At 33.6% G+C, this 20,327-nt stretch overlaps 1 protein-coding gene across 1 annotated transcript; it reads left to right on the forward strand.

Moving 5' to 3' along the window:
• The first annotated feature begins 882 nt into the window (after nt 1-882).
• LOC133203590 (properdin-like) lies at nt 883-16,476 on the forward strand. Its single transcript, XM_061339361.1, has 12 exons — nt 883-1,162; nt 2,735-2,871; nt 3,068-3,170; nt 4,645-4,791; nt 5,367-5,537; nt 7,279-7,449; nt 7,679-7,852; nt 8,027-8,203; nt 14,966-15,097; nt 15,427-15,498; nt 15,984-16,045; nt 16,303-16,476. The coding sequence occupies exons 1-12, from the start codon at nt 1,096-1,098 to the stop codon at nt 16,324-16,326; spliced, it is 1,437 nt and encodes a 478-aa protein (XP_061195345.1). The 5' UTR covers nt 883-1,095; the 3' UTR covers nt 16,327-16,476.
• The last annotated feature ends 3,851 nt before the right edge of the window (nt 16,477-20,327 follow it).

Consider the following 20,327-nt stretch of genomic DNA (forward strand, 5'->3'; position numbering starts at 1 on the left):
TAATTTCTTAAATAAAATCAGCAACATTAAGACGTCATGTTGCAGATTTTATTTAAGAAATTAGATAGGTCAGAAAGGACATTATGTTTGATAGAGATACACCGAGTCTGTATATTTCATGTCGGCATGGTCAGTACCTTAATCATGTTAATTGTCTAGAGTTAGAGAGAGAGAAAAAAATATCAGCAATTAAATGCTATGCCATGTATATTCTGATTGGAAGTCTTGACATGCACTTTAAGCCTTTATCTGACTTGTTTAGGAATTAAGGCGTGTTTTGCCCATAAAGAAAATAAATACAAAAGGAAGTTTAAAAGGTGTGTCATGACCAGATATGTTGACAGCAGCATTAGTAAAACAAATGTAAAATGAAGTTAATTATCTCAGGTACGAGCGAACGTAAAAACATTGTCAAACAAAAAATAAAATTCCAAAATAAACTTTGCAACCGAATATTTGTCATTGAAATCCATGCATGACATTTATATAGAATGTGTTGTAAACATTTAAATTTTGCATTACATCGGTGAATGTGCGACAAACCATGTGAACTTTATTCAGACTGTTTAATTCGAAACAACTGACCTATATAATAAATATATTTTAAATTGTGTGATATAACCTGAGTACATAAGGGGGTAATCCAGGACAGTAGACATACTCGTGGTATTTTGTATTTTGGCAGTCACATCATTGCACCCATACTCTGCATGAATTTGATACAGAAGTATCATACTGCACTAACCTCAGAATCAATCTTGGGGATAGTAACCCCAGCATGAATCACTGAGAAAGCACAGATAGACAAAATCGTAAACACGTGGTCTATAAATAAGACCCGCCCCCGCGACCACCTGTGTTATATTTATTTACCGCGTATACTCTATTTACCCCATTCAGTTAAATAGTATATATCTATACATTGTCTGTAGCCGATAGAAATTAACACGTATATTCTGAACAAAGGCAGCAATCTCTAGAGGGAAGTTTTGTCAAAAACGTTTTCCAATACTTTATCATTCCGTCCGTATTGAATCGATCTGCTTCATTTTACTTTTGTAACGTATAGTGGTTAATGCACAAAATCCAGTCAACATGAAGGGTTTATATGTACCTCTACTTCTTCTTATTCTTGTGGCCTTGGAACTTATTGTGACAGATGGTGAGTTATAGTTCTCTTTCATTTCTAAGGTCTTTGCTATTTAAAATAAAAAAAAAAAATTGGTTGAATTCCTCAGTTCTAAATTAGTAAAAGGCAGCTATATCTGTATATATTAACATGATTTTTTTTCTTTCTTTCTTTTTTTTTTTTAACATCAGTCTTATCATCTTGTATTGGAGACTATTTTTGCTTCATCTTTTCCAAATCTTTGCCCATATTTAACTTATTTTAAAAGGCTTATCATTGGAAAGATAATTTTTCTTTCTTTGTGACTCGATTCGTCAAGTGAAAGTTTCTGAATTCCCGGATCTAGTTTCGTTATAAGGTGAACGATTTTAGGACTAGGATTCTTGTAGAAGAACTGCATGATAATGTCGATCTCTCGATGTAATCTCTCTAAAAAAAAAAATCTTTTTACGTATGTTGTATATATATGAGATTGACAAGGTTGCCTTGTTGTATCCGAAAGTTTGAGTACACCAGGGTGGCAGAACAATTAATTAAAAAATAACATTAGGCTCGGAAAAGAGAAGTAAAATATCGCACAGTGAGTGTTTATTTGGGAAAATCTATAGCGTTTAGTCTGAACGAATAAGATATCTCCAGCATCAAAGAAAAGAGGGCATCTGTGATTCCATTGTTTGTATGACTCAGACGGTTCTATTGTTCCTAGAAATCGGCCGCACACCCAGTCTTACGTCACACACCCCGTCTTACGTCAATCACACGGACAGTCTGGGAAACTATTTTCTTCTTTTTGGCGGAAAATCATATTAGCTAATCCAACGAGTACAGAAGCACTCATTGGGAATTTACCAGAAAAGTATCGCAGAAATTTTGCCAAAATTTAGGTGAAAGTAATATGCAGAATTACCCAGAAACGTCTGGTTGTTAAGTTTGTCATATTTATGATCAAGTTGTCAAACATTTCAAAAAGGCCGATCGAGTTTTAGTGTGTTTGCAAAATTTCGACAGCCTTTGGCAGAAGTAAATCTCTAAGACCTCTGATTTCTGACGTGAAATCGATCGTTGTTCTTGGCGGGACATTAAGCGCTATTATCTGAGATCATGAGAATAAGTCTCCAGAGGTCGATTTCTGGTAATTGTCGAAAATTGCGCTAACTGCTAGAGATATTCCCAAGCCATTTGTAGTCGTTTAGGACCGTAGGAAAACATTCGTCATACTCTTAAGTATATTCTTAAACTGTGCACGCGATTTAATTGTCATATCTATGTCAGTTCGTTCGATGTTGGTAACAAATTAACAATTTTTTGTTGTTGATTTTTTTTCTTTAGAAATAGAGAGCAGCTTTGGCTTTCAATTGTTTTATTTAATACTAATGTGTGTAAAAATTTCAAATACATAATGAAACTACAAAGTATATCTTCAAAATATAAAAAATAATCACAAATTAAAGTCATGATAAATAGAAATATAACAACATTTTACCGTGTACTAAAGCTATGGACAAGCATGTTTGAATAAGTAAAATTTTAAAAGTAAAAAAAAAAGCGTTATAGTGTTAGTTAAAAAATATTTTAAAATTCAAATTTAGATATTTTGCTTTGCAGCACAATTTACATGTTTCCGGAAATACAGAGAAAAGCGAGGAAAAGAATTTTGTAAAGGACCACTGAAAAACAGGAGGAAATTCTCTACACCAGAAAAATGCTGCGCCAAAAAGGGCAAAGGATTCGCCGTCTCGGTGGTAATTAAAAAATTCATCTCATTGTTTTTGGAAGACTTTCTCTCTCTTTGGTAAGGTTCCATTCTAATTTGAATAAAGCATGTGGCACGTTTCAATCTTACATTGAAAATTAAATATCTTCGAGATATCTGAAGTATTATACGTCATACATTATAAAGTGTAATATTTAACATGCAGCAAATTTTGAATTTAATAGGTAAAAGCTGGCGGGAGAAATAAATATCAGTGTACACCTTGTAGTGATTTACTAAAGACAACACCAGCCCCGACACTACCACCCACACCTGCCATCACTACAGGTAAGTAACGAGATTCTTAGTCTGTACCATGCCTGATACTTCCACCCATACCCGCCATCACCACAGGTAAATGTCTAGATGTTTAGTCTGTACTAGCCCGCAGACGCACCATCATCACATGTTACTCTGTCCACAGTTTTTTTACGATATTGCTAAAACACAAGGAACAGAATGTTAAGCCATAAAGTTTCAAATAGGACTATTTTGAAGATCGGCATGGGTTTTTGATATTCGTATCAGGCTGTCAGCTTCTCAGTTGCTGCTGAACAATACAGGAGTGCCAGAATGTCTGTTGTAATTCACTGCTCTGTGTGACCTTGTATGTACTCTTTGCATCGTCTAGACCTTGGAGGTTACTCGGTATACATGTATGAGGCACATTTTGTGTGCAACTGCATCCAAAAATAATGTTATTAACTTAACAACTTAAGAAATGAATTTAATGAAAAAAAGACGAAATTTAATACCAGAAAAATTCCATAAAGCCAGGGGTTATAAAATGTTCACATTCACACAGTCTTGTGTGTCAATAGAATTTTTTCACCCAGTTTTTTGTGTATAACTGATGTAAATAAATGTGTTTGTAATTTGGTTTGCTAATGTTAAACCTTTTACAAACAACGTTCGAATCTCATGGTCAGGCCCGTAAGGAAGCAATTTCAATTGTGTGTAAGGGGAGGGAGACAACCAAATATTTTTACTTCCAAATAAAAATTCCTTGACAAGTCAATAAAGTCATCAGACGTAATTATTGAGGGGGCACATTCATAAAGTGTTTTTTTCTTTAGTATACTATTCACATTGGAAAAGTTATTGCCCCCCATCTCTTTCTCTCCCTCTACCCCCAGGTTCCTAGGGGCATGAAGATGCTTGTGAAGGGTTTGACCACCTAGGTAGTACATTTGTACATACATAATACTTCACACAAAAATTAGATTTTTTTTTATTATTTTGTCATTCGTTTTATGATGCTTTATGTTGTGCTCCTTGTCATCATTAGACTGGTAGAACCAGATATGTATATTGCCAGAGATATTTTCTTGTAGACGAACGTCCCAAAATTTCTTTAACGAATGTTTGAGAAGTATATATAAATAAATCTGAATGTTTCTGCTGAGTATTTTTTTTTCAGTAATAAATTCAAGCATTCTTAATAATGTTTGATTTGGCTTTGTGCTTTATTTTCACGATTGAATTAAGCAACGCTGATATTTCATCAATACCTCATTGTCTCAGAACATTTTTTTCTGGGGAAAGTGACTTGTATTTGAGGAAGCAAATAAATTGGATAAATTCAGTATCTACACTTTTATACGAAGTCCGAAAAATATTAGCAGTAGTATATAGAGGATTCTTTTCTAAAATTTCTGGAAAAGATCAGTAAACAACCGTAGTTCTGCTAATAAAATGATTTTTTTTTATCTGAAAATCAATAGACCCTAAGCAATAATTTTTTTCCACAATACTTTTGCAGAACTGCCAGAGTGGGGCCGATGGAACCCCTGTAGCGTGACGTGCGGTTACGGATGGCGGAACAGATACCGGAAGTGCGATGACTGTGATAAGAATCACTTTAACTATGTCCAATCCGAGCCCTGCCTGGATAACTTCTACTGCCCAAGTAAGTTACTCACCCTAACTATGTCCAATCCAAGCCCTGCCTAGATAACTTCTACTGCCCAAGTAATAACACCAAAAACACAATACGCACTAAAGGAAAAGACAAAGTGATATTCAAAATTATTGTACTGTCGTCAAGAAACGAGGTGGAAACACTCATTAGGGACAACCTATGATCAATTTGTGTCAAGTTTATCTCTTTGAGAATATTCGTAAGATTCTAAAGGTAAAAGCAAAGAAGGAAGATAAATAATGTCTTTCAGTATTTTAGTATATTATATATTGTTTCAACCTCCATTAGCCGCAAGCAAATGAATATGTTCGTAAAAAAACACAAACAGACGGTTTGACGCTTGTCTTCCGCCGAAACAATCTGATGCACGCAATAATGGCTTTGAACATGGATTTGCAACTGTTACATGGAGTTTTATTGTAGACGAAACAATTTTTTCTTTCTCTCATATCACATCCTTCTGAAATGCCCAATTATCTTTGACATTTTATTGCTCGTTGTGTAATAGAAAACATGCAATATATATTAGATCTATTAGCCATAATGACCTTGAACTTTTACAGTGGATGGTAATTGGGGGAATTGGATGGGGTGGAGTCAATGCTCAGCTGACTGCGGGGGCGGTACGCGTACCAGGGTTCGGCGTTGTAACTATCCACCACCAACACATGGCGGAAAAAACTGTCCCGGCCCGGAGGTGAAGGAGGAGCCGTGTAACGAGGACCCCTGCCAAGGTAACCCCCCCCCCCCAAATGCTTACTTATCTGGAATAGTGGTTCAATATTTAGCATAATATTCGGATACTACAATTCCAGGTGCTTTATTCAACAAGGATACATTGGCATATTTAAAGTCACGAAGTACATCGTATTCTGATTGATATATGATATAGTTAAAGAAAATGAGAAAATGACGACATACATGTACTAGATAAAGAAAATAAGATATAGTTAACAAAAATAACAATATAGTTAAAGAAAACAATGCTCAAGTAAAAGAAAACAATGGCAAAGAATGAGAAAAATGCAATATATCATAGTACATGTATTGGCTTGAAGTAATTGATCAGATGCTAGAGATCCTCATTGATAATTAATTATAAAAATCTATATGTAGTGTCTGATGGAATTCCCATCGGTATTAATTGTACTTTTTTAGCCGATTAGTTTTTATATTTTTATGAAGCAGAATTTATTCAAAATTTCTATATGTGAGGAAAACTCCTGCTGTGATCTTCAATTCGACATTAAGATATATCAAAACAATTGTTACTTTCATTAATTTATATGTCAACTTTATATTTCCCAGTGAACTAGAAAAAGAAGACACCATAGTATGCCACATTTTTTTGTTTGGATGTTTTACTGAATATAGGCCTTAATGGCAAACTAGCAACTAAACAAATATATGACAAACATGATAACTTCAATCCTGCCAGTGTCAGCTTCCCCTACCCAAACATTATACTGACTTAAAAGTATTTGACAAGCGGGACAACTTCCAACTTCTTCATTGTCAACTTCCCCTACCTAAACATTATGCTGACCATAGATGTTTTAAAATTGCAAACTAACAACTAAACTCATGGCAAATGGGACAACTCTAACTTTTCCTTTGTCAGCTTGTTATATTCCAGTATCCTCTTGCATATGGTGTTTATGTCTCCCAGCTGATTCAGTACGCAAGAATATGTTCTGAGTATAATAGATTTTCAAACCGAGGCAGGCTACTGACAACTAAATTGATGTCACAGGGATTTCTACAATGTCATTAAAAGTCAGCATTTTGCAAATTCTTTGGTCGCCATACCTATTCTTGGGTCGTATTTTGGCTGGCATGTTTCATATCAATTGGCCACTTTTTGACGAGCTTAAGTTCAATTTATTCATTAAAACCATACTTGTAGTGATACACAAGGAACATAAAATATTTAGACATACATGTATCTCAAATTAGACTAAGGATAACTTCAACTGACTGATCAATATAGAGAACTCCCGGCGGGTGTAACCGATCGGCAGTGGATACTTATATTTCTTAAGCACCTGAACTCATCTCTGTTCTTTCCAAGGGTTCGTGTTCTTGTCCTGTTCACGTTTCGTTTTGTTTACAGGATCTATGAGATTGTTCAAAGTTCTTCAACATTGCTTTTTTTTTTTATACATGTACTATGCAAATTTTTTTATGGTCATGCGTAATTGGGAATGCATACATGTATGCTCGAATGGAGAGATGTTTTCACTGCTTTGCAAAAGATATAAAAGCAACTATTTTGAGACTTCCTGGTAAATTGTATTTATTTTCTGAAAGTTTTGATCTTTTTTTATGCATGTACATATGTCCATGCAGTTTGAAAGTAACTAAAATATGAACAGTTCTGAAATAAAAGCATAGCTAGAAGTAGAATGGTTTAATAAAAATTCATTAATTGCAAGCATTTTACAAGATACATTTGTATCCATATTCCAATTATAGTTGACGGAAATTGGGGAGCTTGGTCACAATTCACTCTCTGTAGCGCCACCTGTGGATCAGGGACCATGGTGAGAACAAGGAAGTGCGATAACCCGCCAGCTCAGTTTGGAGGAAAAGAGTGTAAAGGGGTGCCATACCAGGAAAAACGCTGTAAAAACAGAAACTGTCCGTGTAAGGAAACAAAGTGTTTGAAAATAATTAATTTCTAATTGCAGGCAAAAATCTAGTTTATGTTTATAATCTCATTAAATTCATTCACATTTCCAAGAATTGTGCATGATGATTGGTTTTCCCCTTGTGGAATTGATTTAATGCCCTAAATAAGTATATTACATTTTTAAAATAAACCATCCCATATTTATTTATTTTATGTGAGCTTACATTAATTCATATTATTCAGTGCACGGAGGATGGTCTCTATGGGGGGCTTGGAGTGAATGCTCGGTTACATGTGACACAGGCGTGGTGACGCGTACACGCACGTGCGACAGTCCGCGTCCTTTGTTTGGCGGGCGAGAATGTGATGGATCAGCAACTGATACCAGGGAATGTACAGCAAACAAACAATGCCCAGGTACAACACTGCTCATTTGATAACTTATTCTAGTTCAATATGCACTGAGTTGGTAAAATATACTATGGACACCCACTCTGTACTAGATTCATTACACATATATACTAGTAATTTTTACCAAACATTGTTGAAAATACTATTAGTACAAAATTTGTCAATTCTGGTGTTTTCCAGTACATGGCGGTTGGACGTCGTGGACAACACAAGGCAGATGTAACGCACCGCGATGTGAAAGTGGGACTTCTATCCGCTCGCGCAGCTGTACGAATCCCAGACCACGGCATGGCGGCCGTCCGTGTGTTGGTCGGTCCTACAGCCGGGAACCGTGTGTGAACGACGAGAATTGCCCGAGTAAGCCCTGAGTGTTGTATTTGGTGTTGTACTTTTTGTTATATCGTGGTGCAGAGAAGATCAGTCCACAAACTGTTGTTATTTTTTTAGTTTTATTTTCTAACTTTTGTATGATTGTTGTTTGCTTTTGTTGTTATTTTCAGAATAAATCATTTTTATTGACGTATTACTTATTATCTTGTAATTATCCCGTTCCTTTCCTACCACTGATTGAATTATTGTGTTACGATGTTGTAAATTAATTGACACTATGAATTTTTGCTACTGCTTATTTAGGATACTGTTTGACTAAAAGTTCCTCAATGAATGTCGTCGAATTTATCGAAGCAGTTATTTAATTGTGAAATCACGCATTTGAAATGTTTAATTTTTCTGCCCGATAATTTTACACGCAGGAAAATATTGAACAGCAAACATTGAGGGGAACACGTCGAATCTGACAAGATAACCGTCAAATTTGAGCAGCAAACGCAAGTGCTGATATGGGGCCATTCGGGCTGATATGACAAATAATACGGGTTTTAGTATGTAATATAATTCTATAAAGAACAAGGTTCACTGAGGACCTGTATTGGCCCTGTGAATTTCTGAAGAAAATCAAATCCATGTATTATGACGTCACGAATTGCTTCATTATCCTCAAATCCTGAAAATTTCTTTAAAAATGGCCAAAAGTTTAAGCTGTTTTTCATATTTGCATAGACCTAAATCTCCGATCCAAAATGTTCAATTATATAATCAAGGAACTGTTTCAAAAGATCATAATACATGTTTTATTTTTGGGATCGAGGGTGGGCTCCTATTATAATTCTTTGCTGACGGTATTCAAGTACACCAATTTTCTTTAAATTTCAAGAATTTTGCAATCTCACAAAGCCTTAAAGTTTTTTAATATTTGGACTTTCAGAGGAAACTTTTAATAGGAAATGAAAGCAGTAAGTCGATCTCTACTTTATATTGATGCTTGAAATATGACAATGGGACTTGATCAGTTAATTAGTATATAGACAGGGCAATTTTATGAATAAAGTGAACTCATTATTCATTATACTAATTATACTAACTCATTATTTTCTGATATATATTTTAAATGGAAGTAAAGGGATGTAGTAACATCGGCGATTTTAATGATTGATTGTATGATGTTTAAAGTCTCGTTCGAGATTATTCACTCATATAGAGACGTCATCACATACCAGTGAGGGACTTCAAATGTAAACCTTTACTCGGCACTCAGGGGTCATTGAGCAGTGAGGAATGTTTATCGTCCCAACGCTGCCGTGACAAGACCTCAGTTGTTAAGGTCTCATCCGAAAGACCCGCAACGTTCACTTCAAATTGCTGAACGCTTGGCGATGGAATAGTTAACGTTGCTACTGCTCTCTCCCGCCGAGCTATCACCGTTAGACATGCCACCGAAAAAGACTCGCTGAGATCAATCATCCGGCCCCATTGCAGAGTCAACCAAATAAAATCTAAATGAAAATTATGAGGAAGGCGTAATAGATGGCATTCATGTCTTTTTTTTCTTCAATTTCATTGCCTGAAGATGAAGAAGGCTTGAATTCTCTCTACTACCTCTTCAGCTGTATTGACGCGACTTTAGAAAAGGAGTTACATCTGTTTCATATTTGGATATTTTACTAGAAAAAACATTAATGTCAAACTAAGAACAAAACTTTATGATAAACGTGATGACTTGAACTTTTCTATCGTCAACTTCTCTTCTTTATGTAGCAATATACCATTATTGCCTGTATATGGAGTTTATGTTTCCCAGTTGATTCATTACTCAAGAGCATGCTCTACATATGAACAGTTTCTAAAACGAGGCAAGCTGTTGACAAATAAGTTGATGATACAAGGATATCAACAGTCTCGTTCAAAGTACATATGTATGTCACTCCTGACATAAGTTATATCAATGAAGTATATCTCAAATAACTACACACATATATATACAATATGACAATATATATACATAAAATATGACTCAACCCCCCCCCCCCCCCCCAAAAAAAAGGGGTTCAGTGTGCACCTTAGGTACGATTAACTTGATCTTTTTGCACTTTAATTTTTAGGTCAATCACTTTAACCTTAGTCATATTTCACCAGATGTAATCATTGCAATAAATATATAAATAGTTTGAATTATATTTATTTTTGAAAAAATCCTGCAAATTAATGTGCATAAATTATTGTGTGACTCTTTGCACTAAAAATTGCGTATTTGGGGTATTAAAAATCTAGACAGCCAATTGAATATTTTCTTGCATCAAGCGTTTTATGACTTTCGTGTTGATCGGTTGAAATTATGGTGTAGCTTGAAATAATAAAAGAAAAAGTTGGGACCAGTGATGTAAATTTTGAGACATTGGTCAAAATATGCAAATTTCAGGCAAAAACAATGTAAATGTTATCTTGACTTCTTCAATATATCTTCTTTTTTTTTGGCAAAGTGTGTTGAGTGAATGTGTAAAATTTGTTCTAAATATATTAATTGAAACCTACATTTGATATTACTAGCATATAATAACGAAAACAATTCTCTGAGTAAAAATATGTAGGGCAAGGTACTAAATGAAACAAATGAACACGTATAGATGTGAAGAATTTTCTTCTATATATCTTTCCACCATAAGAAAGAGTCCCCCATAAATCTTGTTTCTTTACGGTTTTATGAGCATTTTTGAAATTGAATATTCTATAATTTGCATTATTTACCTTAAATTTGCTATTAAAATTGAATAGAAATAATAACTATGAAGGTTCCGACAAACCTTTACTAAAAATCTGACAAGTGACTTACTTTAAAGTCAACATTTCACAAATTCTGTGGTCGATACAAAGACACAGTATATGATAAAGAATTATATTGCATACTAATATCCATATCATATGTCATAACAGCAAATACAATCTATCGTGAAGTCGAATATTGACTGGCATTTTTCATACATATTTTAGGCCATTATTTTCACACTGAATTGTCTACGGATTTTCCGTTTATCATGGTAAGGAGCTCATGGCGGGTAGTCGACACCGGGATGCTCAATATTCCTCCATACATGGCACCAGATCCCACTTGTGATGTTTTAAGTGGTCCATGTTTGCTCTGCTCCCAATTTGTATTGTTCCAATGGACTTTTGAGCTTGATTACTGTTCGTTATCTTCAAATTTCATTGCTCATTAGCGAAGAACCAAAAAAAGAAATGACGTGGTGGTTTGGTTGAAGTGCCATTATCTTATTTAAAAAGTAGGGATTATAAGGAAATTCTTAAAAATCTTCTTTATGGAAGAACAGCTTTTTCACCAAGTCCACTGGGTTTTTGCTTCGTCTACCACAACGATGTCGTTACATCACAGTTCAGCAACGAATTACACGGTAGAACAACAAGTTTTACCAGTCTTACCAGTCTTTTCAATACTATCACGACCACTCGGAACACAGGATTGTTTTGAGCTGCATCAAAACAGCCATGAAGGTTGCCGGATTTCACCGGCTTTTGCCGATTAGTTAGGATATACCTATGATCCATCAGATTTCAACACGATCAATTCGACGTTTTCTGACGATTAGGTATCTAAGGCTAGATCCTTAGTGGTCGCGAACCAAATTGGGACAGTGTGATGGGAGCTTAACATCACTAGTTGCACACATAAGTTATGTAGTAAAATTACCGTTAATGATTTATTCAGTGCTTATTAGAATTATTATATTATTGTTGATTTAAATTAATTCTTTTGTTGATCACTGAATTGAATGTTTTCTACTTTTGTCCTATGATTCAGGATAAAGGAGCTATAATTGCTTTCTGTGATGTACAATATTTCTTGATATAAGTATTTTACTGCACCTATATCAAGGTAGCACTGAGCCACAAATGAGAAAGTGTGAAGAAAACGAACAGTGGCCGATCTCAAAAAATTCAAACAATACAAATCTATGAACAGGGCATAGACACGGACCCCTGGAAAATCCAGAGGTCTGATCAGGTGTCTAGGAGGAGTAAGCATTCCCTTTTGACCGATCACACCTGTCGTGAGCCCTATGTATTGATCAAGTAGACGGAACATTTCGTAGTCAAATTTAGTATAAAAACGAAGGTCTAACAATTGGTAGGGGACAAGTCAGCCAAATACAACCCAGTGATATGTTATATTTGCTTATAAGGTCATTATAACGACCATAGAATTTACATATGCTGACTTTAAATGAGGTTGTTGAAATCCCTATAACCTCAACATCTGTGTGAGTAGACTGCCTCGGTTTAAAAACTGATCATACTCAGAGCAAATAGGTAGTACGTCTTTGCTATCCACACAGGTCCCAATTGGATACCTTATGGTAAAATCATTTATGTAACAAAGAAACTCTACCTCCTGATCTAGATGTGGATACAGTCTGTCACAATATGCTATCAAGATGTTAGCAGTGATGTCTGTAACAAAAATATAGGTACTCTATATATTCTTTGGGTAATGACCACTATATTGAAATATGAAGTTTCATAATTCTTATTAACTCCATTTCCTCAAGGACCGATAGTCGGCCACAAATGCTTCTATCTTTTTTTCTCGCATTTTTTTGGAAAAGCAGAACATAAATTTATGTTATCCATCATTTGCTTTTCTTTGGAACAACATGTGACAGCTGATGATAATTGTCTATGTTGGAAAGTAGGTCACCAGAGAAAGTGCATGTACTGCATATTTGTAAAGTTCCTACCATTGTAATTTGAATATTATCTGTATCATTACACAGGTACATTAAAAAAACTTCTCACCAAAATATTAACGCTGCAGTGAAGGAAGAACTTCAGCAATACTCTGCAGCACATATTCCAGAAGTGGTCAATCAAATGTGAATGCTAAATGTGACTCCAAAGAACTTTGAATTTGAAATTACAAAATATTTTCAAAATATTATCATTTAGGCATCAAAACGTATAAATTTGCAACACTTTATACAACTATTTCCCACGGTAAATTAAAGAAATTGTTTTTTGACATCTGTTTCTTCAATAAAAATGGAACTCGGAAATTTTCATATCTTTTGATAAGTCATCTATAAATCTACTTTGTTAAAAATCCTTCTGATTCTACACACAAACATATGAAGTTGATATCAAAAAGATGTTTAAGTTTCTCATTGGGGATATCTACTTAGTGTTTGGAGATCAAATCTTTCAACAAAATGTTGGAATTCCCATAGGTTTAATTGAGCTTCTTTATTAGCAGGCCTATTTTTTGATTTTGAGAAGCAGAGTTTATTTAAAAACTTCTACATGATAAGAAGTCTCTAGGTATGCCATTTAATTCGACATTAAGATATATCGATGACGTTTTAGCAATTGACAAAAATCATTTTTATTCAAAGGTTGATCCGATATATCCCACGGAACTCTGAAAAATGTAGAAAGTACAATGTCTGACACGTATGTTTAATATTTGGATTTTTTAATTGAAAAAGACATTAACATCAAACTAAGAACTAAACGTCATGCTAAACTTGACTTTTCTATTCATAAAATTCCCCTGTTTGTGTAGCAATAAACCATTATCACCTGCATATGGTGTTTTTGTCTTCTAGTTGATTCGATACGGAAGAGCATGTTCTACGAACTGACAATTTTCAAACCAAAGTAGGCTATGGATAAATAAGTTGACGACACAAGCATATTAACGATCTCATTTAAAATCAGCATTTTGCAAATTCTATGGGCAGTGAAATTACCTTGTTTGCAAACAAGACCTGTTGATAATTCGAACGTTAACTGACGCTTTTTTAAAAAAAAAATTGTTTGGCCATTATTTTTATACTGAATTGTTTACGGATTACTCCATTTGCCCGACCAAGAGGGCTCAAAGCAGGTTTGGCCGGTAGAGAGTGTTCATGGGTCCGTGCTTGCTCTGCTCTCAATTTGTATTGTTTGACTTTTGAGCATGATTACTGTTCCCTATTTTCACATTTGATATGTCGCAATTCTAGCTGTGCAAGGAGCAGTATTGTTTATAGAGAGGGAACCTCTTAAAGGAAGTCTGATCTCCCATGGAATTGTTTTAGATTTTCAGGTTTAAAAGCAGATGCTACGGAACCGTCTTAGTGTATAAAATATGGAGATAACGAACAGTATTCAAGCCCAAAACAATACAAATCAGGAGCAGAGCAAACACTCCGTGTGTTCCTTGTCATGATGGGGAGAAATCTGTAGACGAATCAGTGTGTAAATAATGGCCTAACAATTAGTATGTAAAACGTTAGTCAGCATTTGACTTAATGATATATTGTATTTTACTGACAAGGCAATTATATCCACCATAGAACTTGCGAAATGATGGCTTTAAACGAGACTGTTCATATTCGGTCATGTTTCATCAACTTGTTTGTCAATAGGTCAGTAGTAATCTGTAGTCAAATCTGCAGTGATTCTGGAGTCTCTAAAATGATCAGCAGTCAAGAACAGTGGTAATAGCTAAGGGATTATATTTGTGTGAAATTGTTATGCCGAGTATATTGTGATGGATCCAATTTTTCTACGAGATTTACTTCAAAATTTGCTTCGATTGTTAGCGCCAGTTCTACATTGTAAAATCTTATAAATCAATTTAACTGAACACAGAAAAGGAAATTTACCCAGTAGAATATATATCTGAATATTTCAGCATCTATACTTGTAACAAAAGTTACTCTAAAAGCTTTGTATATAATATTGAAAACCCCATAGTACACTTTCAGTACGTTTTGCTCTATTTTTCAGAGGCGGGGGAATGGTGTAGCTGGAACGAATGGTCACAGTGTACTGCCACTTGCACGGGACTTAACTCTATGCAGGTCCGCCAGAGGTCGTGTCTGTGCCCTGGACCACAATCAGGAGGCAGTGATTGTGACGGTGGATTATATTTCCTTTTATTGTTATATTTCTCATACCATAATATATTGTATGTTATTGCAATAATTGTATTCTTTAATGGTAGCATACAACATTACTGGCTATCAAAGAACTCCTTTTGCAATGCAGATGTATGACTGTGCACAACACATCGAGTATATTTTTTTTTTCAAGAAAAACTATACCTTGTGTAAATTCATAATTTATTTTTGATTTACCTTCTATAATGTAAGTTCAAAAGATTTTTCGAAAATCATTTGTGTTTTGAAGGTAACTTACAAATAATTACATACATGTATATTATTTCTTTTCTTTTTTTCTATCCCAAGGAAGCAAATATGAAGCCCGAGAATGTGTGAATGTAAAACCATGTAATCCTTATGGAGCATTTTTAGGTCGACGTAAGTATATGTCTCACAATATAAAATTTGAATTTCGATGTATATCTCATGATTTTTTTTATTGGTAGGTCAATGTTCCTATAGCCAAACCAATGCGTCGTAGGCCTTGTAATCTATACAGAGAGCTCATAAATCAAAGCCTTCTCCGTAAATTTCTCCAGATAATTACTCTTCGGTCTTGTAATCGATACTAGACCTATTTATTGTATTATTGATAATCAAACTCAAAAGATTAAATCAAAGTATTTACACTTTTCAATCTAGATTCATTGCTTTCATATTCAATAAATTGAGAACAATTCCAGTAGATACAGGCAAAAAAAGAATGCCTTCACACAAAAATTGTATCAATCGAAAAACTGGTAAACCATAAGCTGTACATTTATCTCTCCATTCAGTAACTTTGTAATCACGAAACATTAGGAGAAATATGAAGTTTGTAAAAGATTATAGGAATTCTACATTGATACTGGAATATTTTTCAGGAGGCGAGGAGTCGTACAGTTCTGAAGTGAATAAAACAGAAAGTGCTGACACCTCAAAGAAGGTAGAGTATATAGTGTTAATTATAATAGAAAAATAGAGTCCTATTTACTTATCAGAGAAGGTTACAGATAAGCATAAAAATACATGTATGCTTTGAATGACTTTTTGTCATTTTAAACGAAGCCTTTTTGGCAATAACATTATCTATATTTAATGGAATGTTAGAGGCAATGATAACATGTTTATGAATACTAGTGACTTTCTAGAACATGTTCTAAAGAAAGGTCTTATTTTACATGTTTAATTTGTATTTTATAGGATGTTGACGTCATCACATCATAGTATATAGTTACAGAAAAGTGGGGACATAAGACCATATTTAAAAAAAGATTTCCCCAGAAAATGGAATTTTCTCATCTTTAAATAGATGCAGAGATGAATCGGATGTGATAAAAATGGAGGAAACGACGACGAATGTCCTGATTTTTATGGTTGCTAAAATTTCTTAAACAGTATGTTTACAAACAGCGATTGTAAAAAAAAAAAACAAGTTTCAATTAAGAGAACATAAAGAAATCCAAGGACTCACATTCTTGATATATATATATATATATATATATATATATATATATATATATATATATATATATATATATATATATATATATATATATATATATATGCTGATATTAATATTAATGTAGTGATGTTTTTCCATTTTAAATCTTATTTTTAGGAAGCTTTTGTGATTTTCACATAGTACATTTTTATTTTATTATTTTTTCTTTATTTGTACGCACAAGCATTGTCTACCTATCACTCGTTTTATGTAATTCTCTATTTGTTTAAATTGTCTTGTAAATTAAAAACATTACTTTTTCCATCACAGTAAATAAGCACCTGTATAAATGCAATAAACCAAAGGCGTTTGATAATCTATTATTAGACTGCAGTGAAATTTTCTGTTGCAAGTTGATCAGAAGCTCCCAGGCAACTTACGAAAATATAAATGGCAATGTCTGAAGCAAAATACAGTTTGATCGTTTTTTTTCCCCAAATAGAACTGTATTCAGTTTACATCAATAACATACCAGAAAGGGAGATATATTGAATGAGAATATTTCTTTATATTATCAATAAAGTTCAAACTAATTTCAAGAAAAAAACTTCCTTATATTTTCATGAAAGAAATACTGATATATTAATAGTTTTTGTCCCTTTCCATACAAAGTCAGTATATTCTAATAAGAGCATTATGCAGTTATTTTTCTTTGATATTTAATCTCTACATGACTATTTTTAATTAAGCGCTCGTAAAAAATGTATATTATGCAATTCTTTTTATTGTAATGTTTGGAGATAAGTAATTGTACAGAATAAATGATACATTAAAATCCATTTTTTTTATTTGTACACAAATTGCGATTTTCAGTTTTGCAGTACTATACTATAACTTTACACATCAAGCTGGCATTTAGAATTCCTTTGTAGTAACATGCAATATATAAGCATACATGTATACATTGTAAGTCAGTACGTGGGATGATATTAAATTTGTTCCGTCTCCAAATATATGGAATCAATTTCTTTGTAATAAATAATAATAAAATTATATGTACATTATTTAAGTCATAGAATCATTGATGTCTTAAAAAGGAGTCGATCAATCAATAACAATAAAAACTCTAATTTGCAAATCTGCAATGCAAAGTTTTTTTACTCAATTCTTAATTACCTTAATAATTAATTCAATACACCTCAAGAAATCAATTTAAACGTTTTTATCGGATTTTTCCATTTAATAGCTTAAATCTAACAAAAAGGGTTAAAATCGTAACTTTGCAGTTCCTCTACCAGCAACCTAATCTAATATTTCAAAATTCGATGAAACAATTTAAAGCACACTGACATGTGTATAGTTACTATCGAGATATTACAGGTTTTCAATAAAATTTTGGGTCATAATGTTCTTCCGTTTTTTTTTCTTCCAAGTGAAGGATATTTCTTGCAAGTAAGAAGTGTTTCATTAGTGAACATTTAATATTAATGAGAATGATTTTTGTATATGTTATGCATCATTTAGTTTTCTCTTTGAAAAAAAGCCTTGATCTGCTGTTGAATACTTCTCACGAAAGATATTGAGATTTAACTATCAGTAAAGATGAAAAGACATAGTTTTGTATCAAAGCAATGAGGCAAATGTTTTTCTAAAATCTGATAGACAAAGAAGGTATTTACCTAGAATAAGAGTCAAAGAATGTTATTAGTAAAAAAAATATATCAAAAAAGGAGAAATAACAACTGAAATAATTTACGCACAGAAAACGTTTAGGAGAAAAAAAATGAAATATGAAGACAACGATTAGTAATCAAGTTCAAAAGTCAATTGGAACAGTAAAAATTGGGAGGAGGGAAAACAAGGACCTATAAAAAAACATTGAATATATTTTATAAAATTGTACATATAATCAAATACAAAAGTACATGCCAGTAGATGAGGATGACGTAAATAAGGCAACTCAAACATACGGCTCACGGCGGGATGCTTACTCCTCGCAGGCACCTGAACCCACTTCTGGAAGTTTGTATTGATTGTACAGTAGGTTTTTTTAAAGATCGATCACTGTTCGTTACCTTCAGCTATTTCATCAAAGTGTATCACTACTCTGACTATAATACAGAGGAAACAAGGTAGATTTGTACTTAAAGTGAAATTCTATTTTTTGGATTTAAAAAAAAATACAAAATGACTAATCAGCTCACAAAACCAATATTAATGAAATTATAGAATGAAACCCCAATTAAGGTGCGCATAAGAACTTTCCTTAATCAAATTTTAAGATTGTATTTAACAAAAAGAATAGAAAAGATAAATAAAAGGAATAAATACATAGAGAAATTGATTACATACTATGCAATTGTAATTATTGGAACATATATATATATATATATATATATATATATTTTACAATTGTAAGACTTTGAAAGAATTGTGGTGTATATTCTGAGATTCGAACGTCTATGAAAATTGTTCAATACAGGATTTAGAATGATCTTGACATTAAATTATCCTGCTGTATCCGAATCATCTTTTGCATCATTTATATCCTTCGTGCTCTTTTTAAAAATGAAAGGCATTTCTTAATTGTACATTAAAAAATGCAAAGGAATGCCAAACTCCGCCTTATTGTTAGATGTAAAAACTTAATGCCTATCATTAAAACATTGAAATCAAAGTGATAATAAGTACATCACATTAATCATATTGGACTTTGTTTTGTTTTAATTATAGTATCTTCTTCCCCAAACTGTTACCTCACATAAACTAAGCTGATTTCCACCTTTGAAGTGCATTAGCTTATCCCCGACAATTCTAATTATAACAAATTGCCCGACAAGACAAGATGCACACTGGATTTTATATGTCTGACCAGGTACTGCTGTCTCGTTAAACAAACCACAGGTCTCCATCTTTTCCCATGTAGTCATATCTCCTATTCGGACTTCAACATCATGGAAAAGCTCCGCTAAATACAAACACAAAAAATTAATTTACTTCATTATTCCAGCTTCACATATCCCTTGCAAAATTTTCTTAAAATTGCACCATCTATGCAAAATAAATAAATAAATATATGAAAATATAAATATATAATAAAACTAGAGCCGAGCTCGTTGCAAAGCAACGAGTAGGTCTTCCGTTGAAGCTGCAGGCAGGAAGAAGTGACCTTGAGTCAAGGTCATGCCATATCATAAGGTTATAAGCAATCTTGTAAGGAGTATCAAATAACAATGTTTCACTCTGTAGTAAAAAGATGATAAAAGAATGTATGTGACCTTGAACTTGTCCAAATGACCTTGCGACATGGCGAAAGCCATCACACACTCTGGTTATGGGCAAAACCCATCTGTGTATCACTGACTTCTCAAATTCACACATGTTCATACGGTCCATACATCCAGTCAAAATATCTTGTCCTTAGTGACCTTGAACTTGAGTTAAGGCGATGTCACACTCTGCATGATACCAACAATGTTTCACTAGGAAAAGACGGTAACGAATTTATAGTTTCTCATCCAAACTCATCAAAATGACCTTTCATCAAGACCATAACACACACTGGTTAAGAAAAAACCCAATCTTTGAGTTATTGACTGGATAAGTTCAACCATGTTCTTTCAGACCATAGATTGAGTCAAATAATTTATCAGGTTCCACACAATAATTTAAGGATTCATTGTGAATGTTTTTGTCCAGTTTGGATATTGAACATATTTGTGAAACACTGATGCCCTGGTATTGCAGCTTATGGCAAAGGTTTAAGTTTCTCAAATCCGTATCC

This window comes from Saccostrea echinata, unplaced genomic scaffold (assembly GCF_033153115.1).
Source record: "Saccostrea echinata isolate AGI-Se365-2 ecotype Australia unplaced genomic scaffold, CSIRO_AGI_Sech_v1 ptg000051l, whole genome shotgun sequence".
In the NCBI taxonomy this organism is placed as follows: domain Eukaryota; kingdom Metazoa; phylum Mollusca; class Bivalvia; order Ostreida; family Ostreidae; genus Saccostrea; species Saccostrea echinata.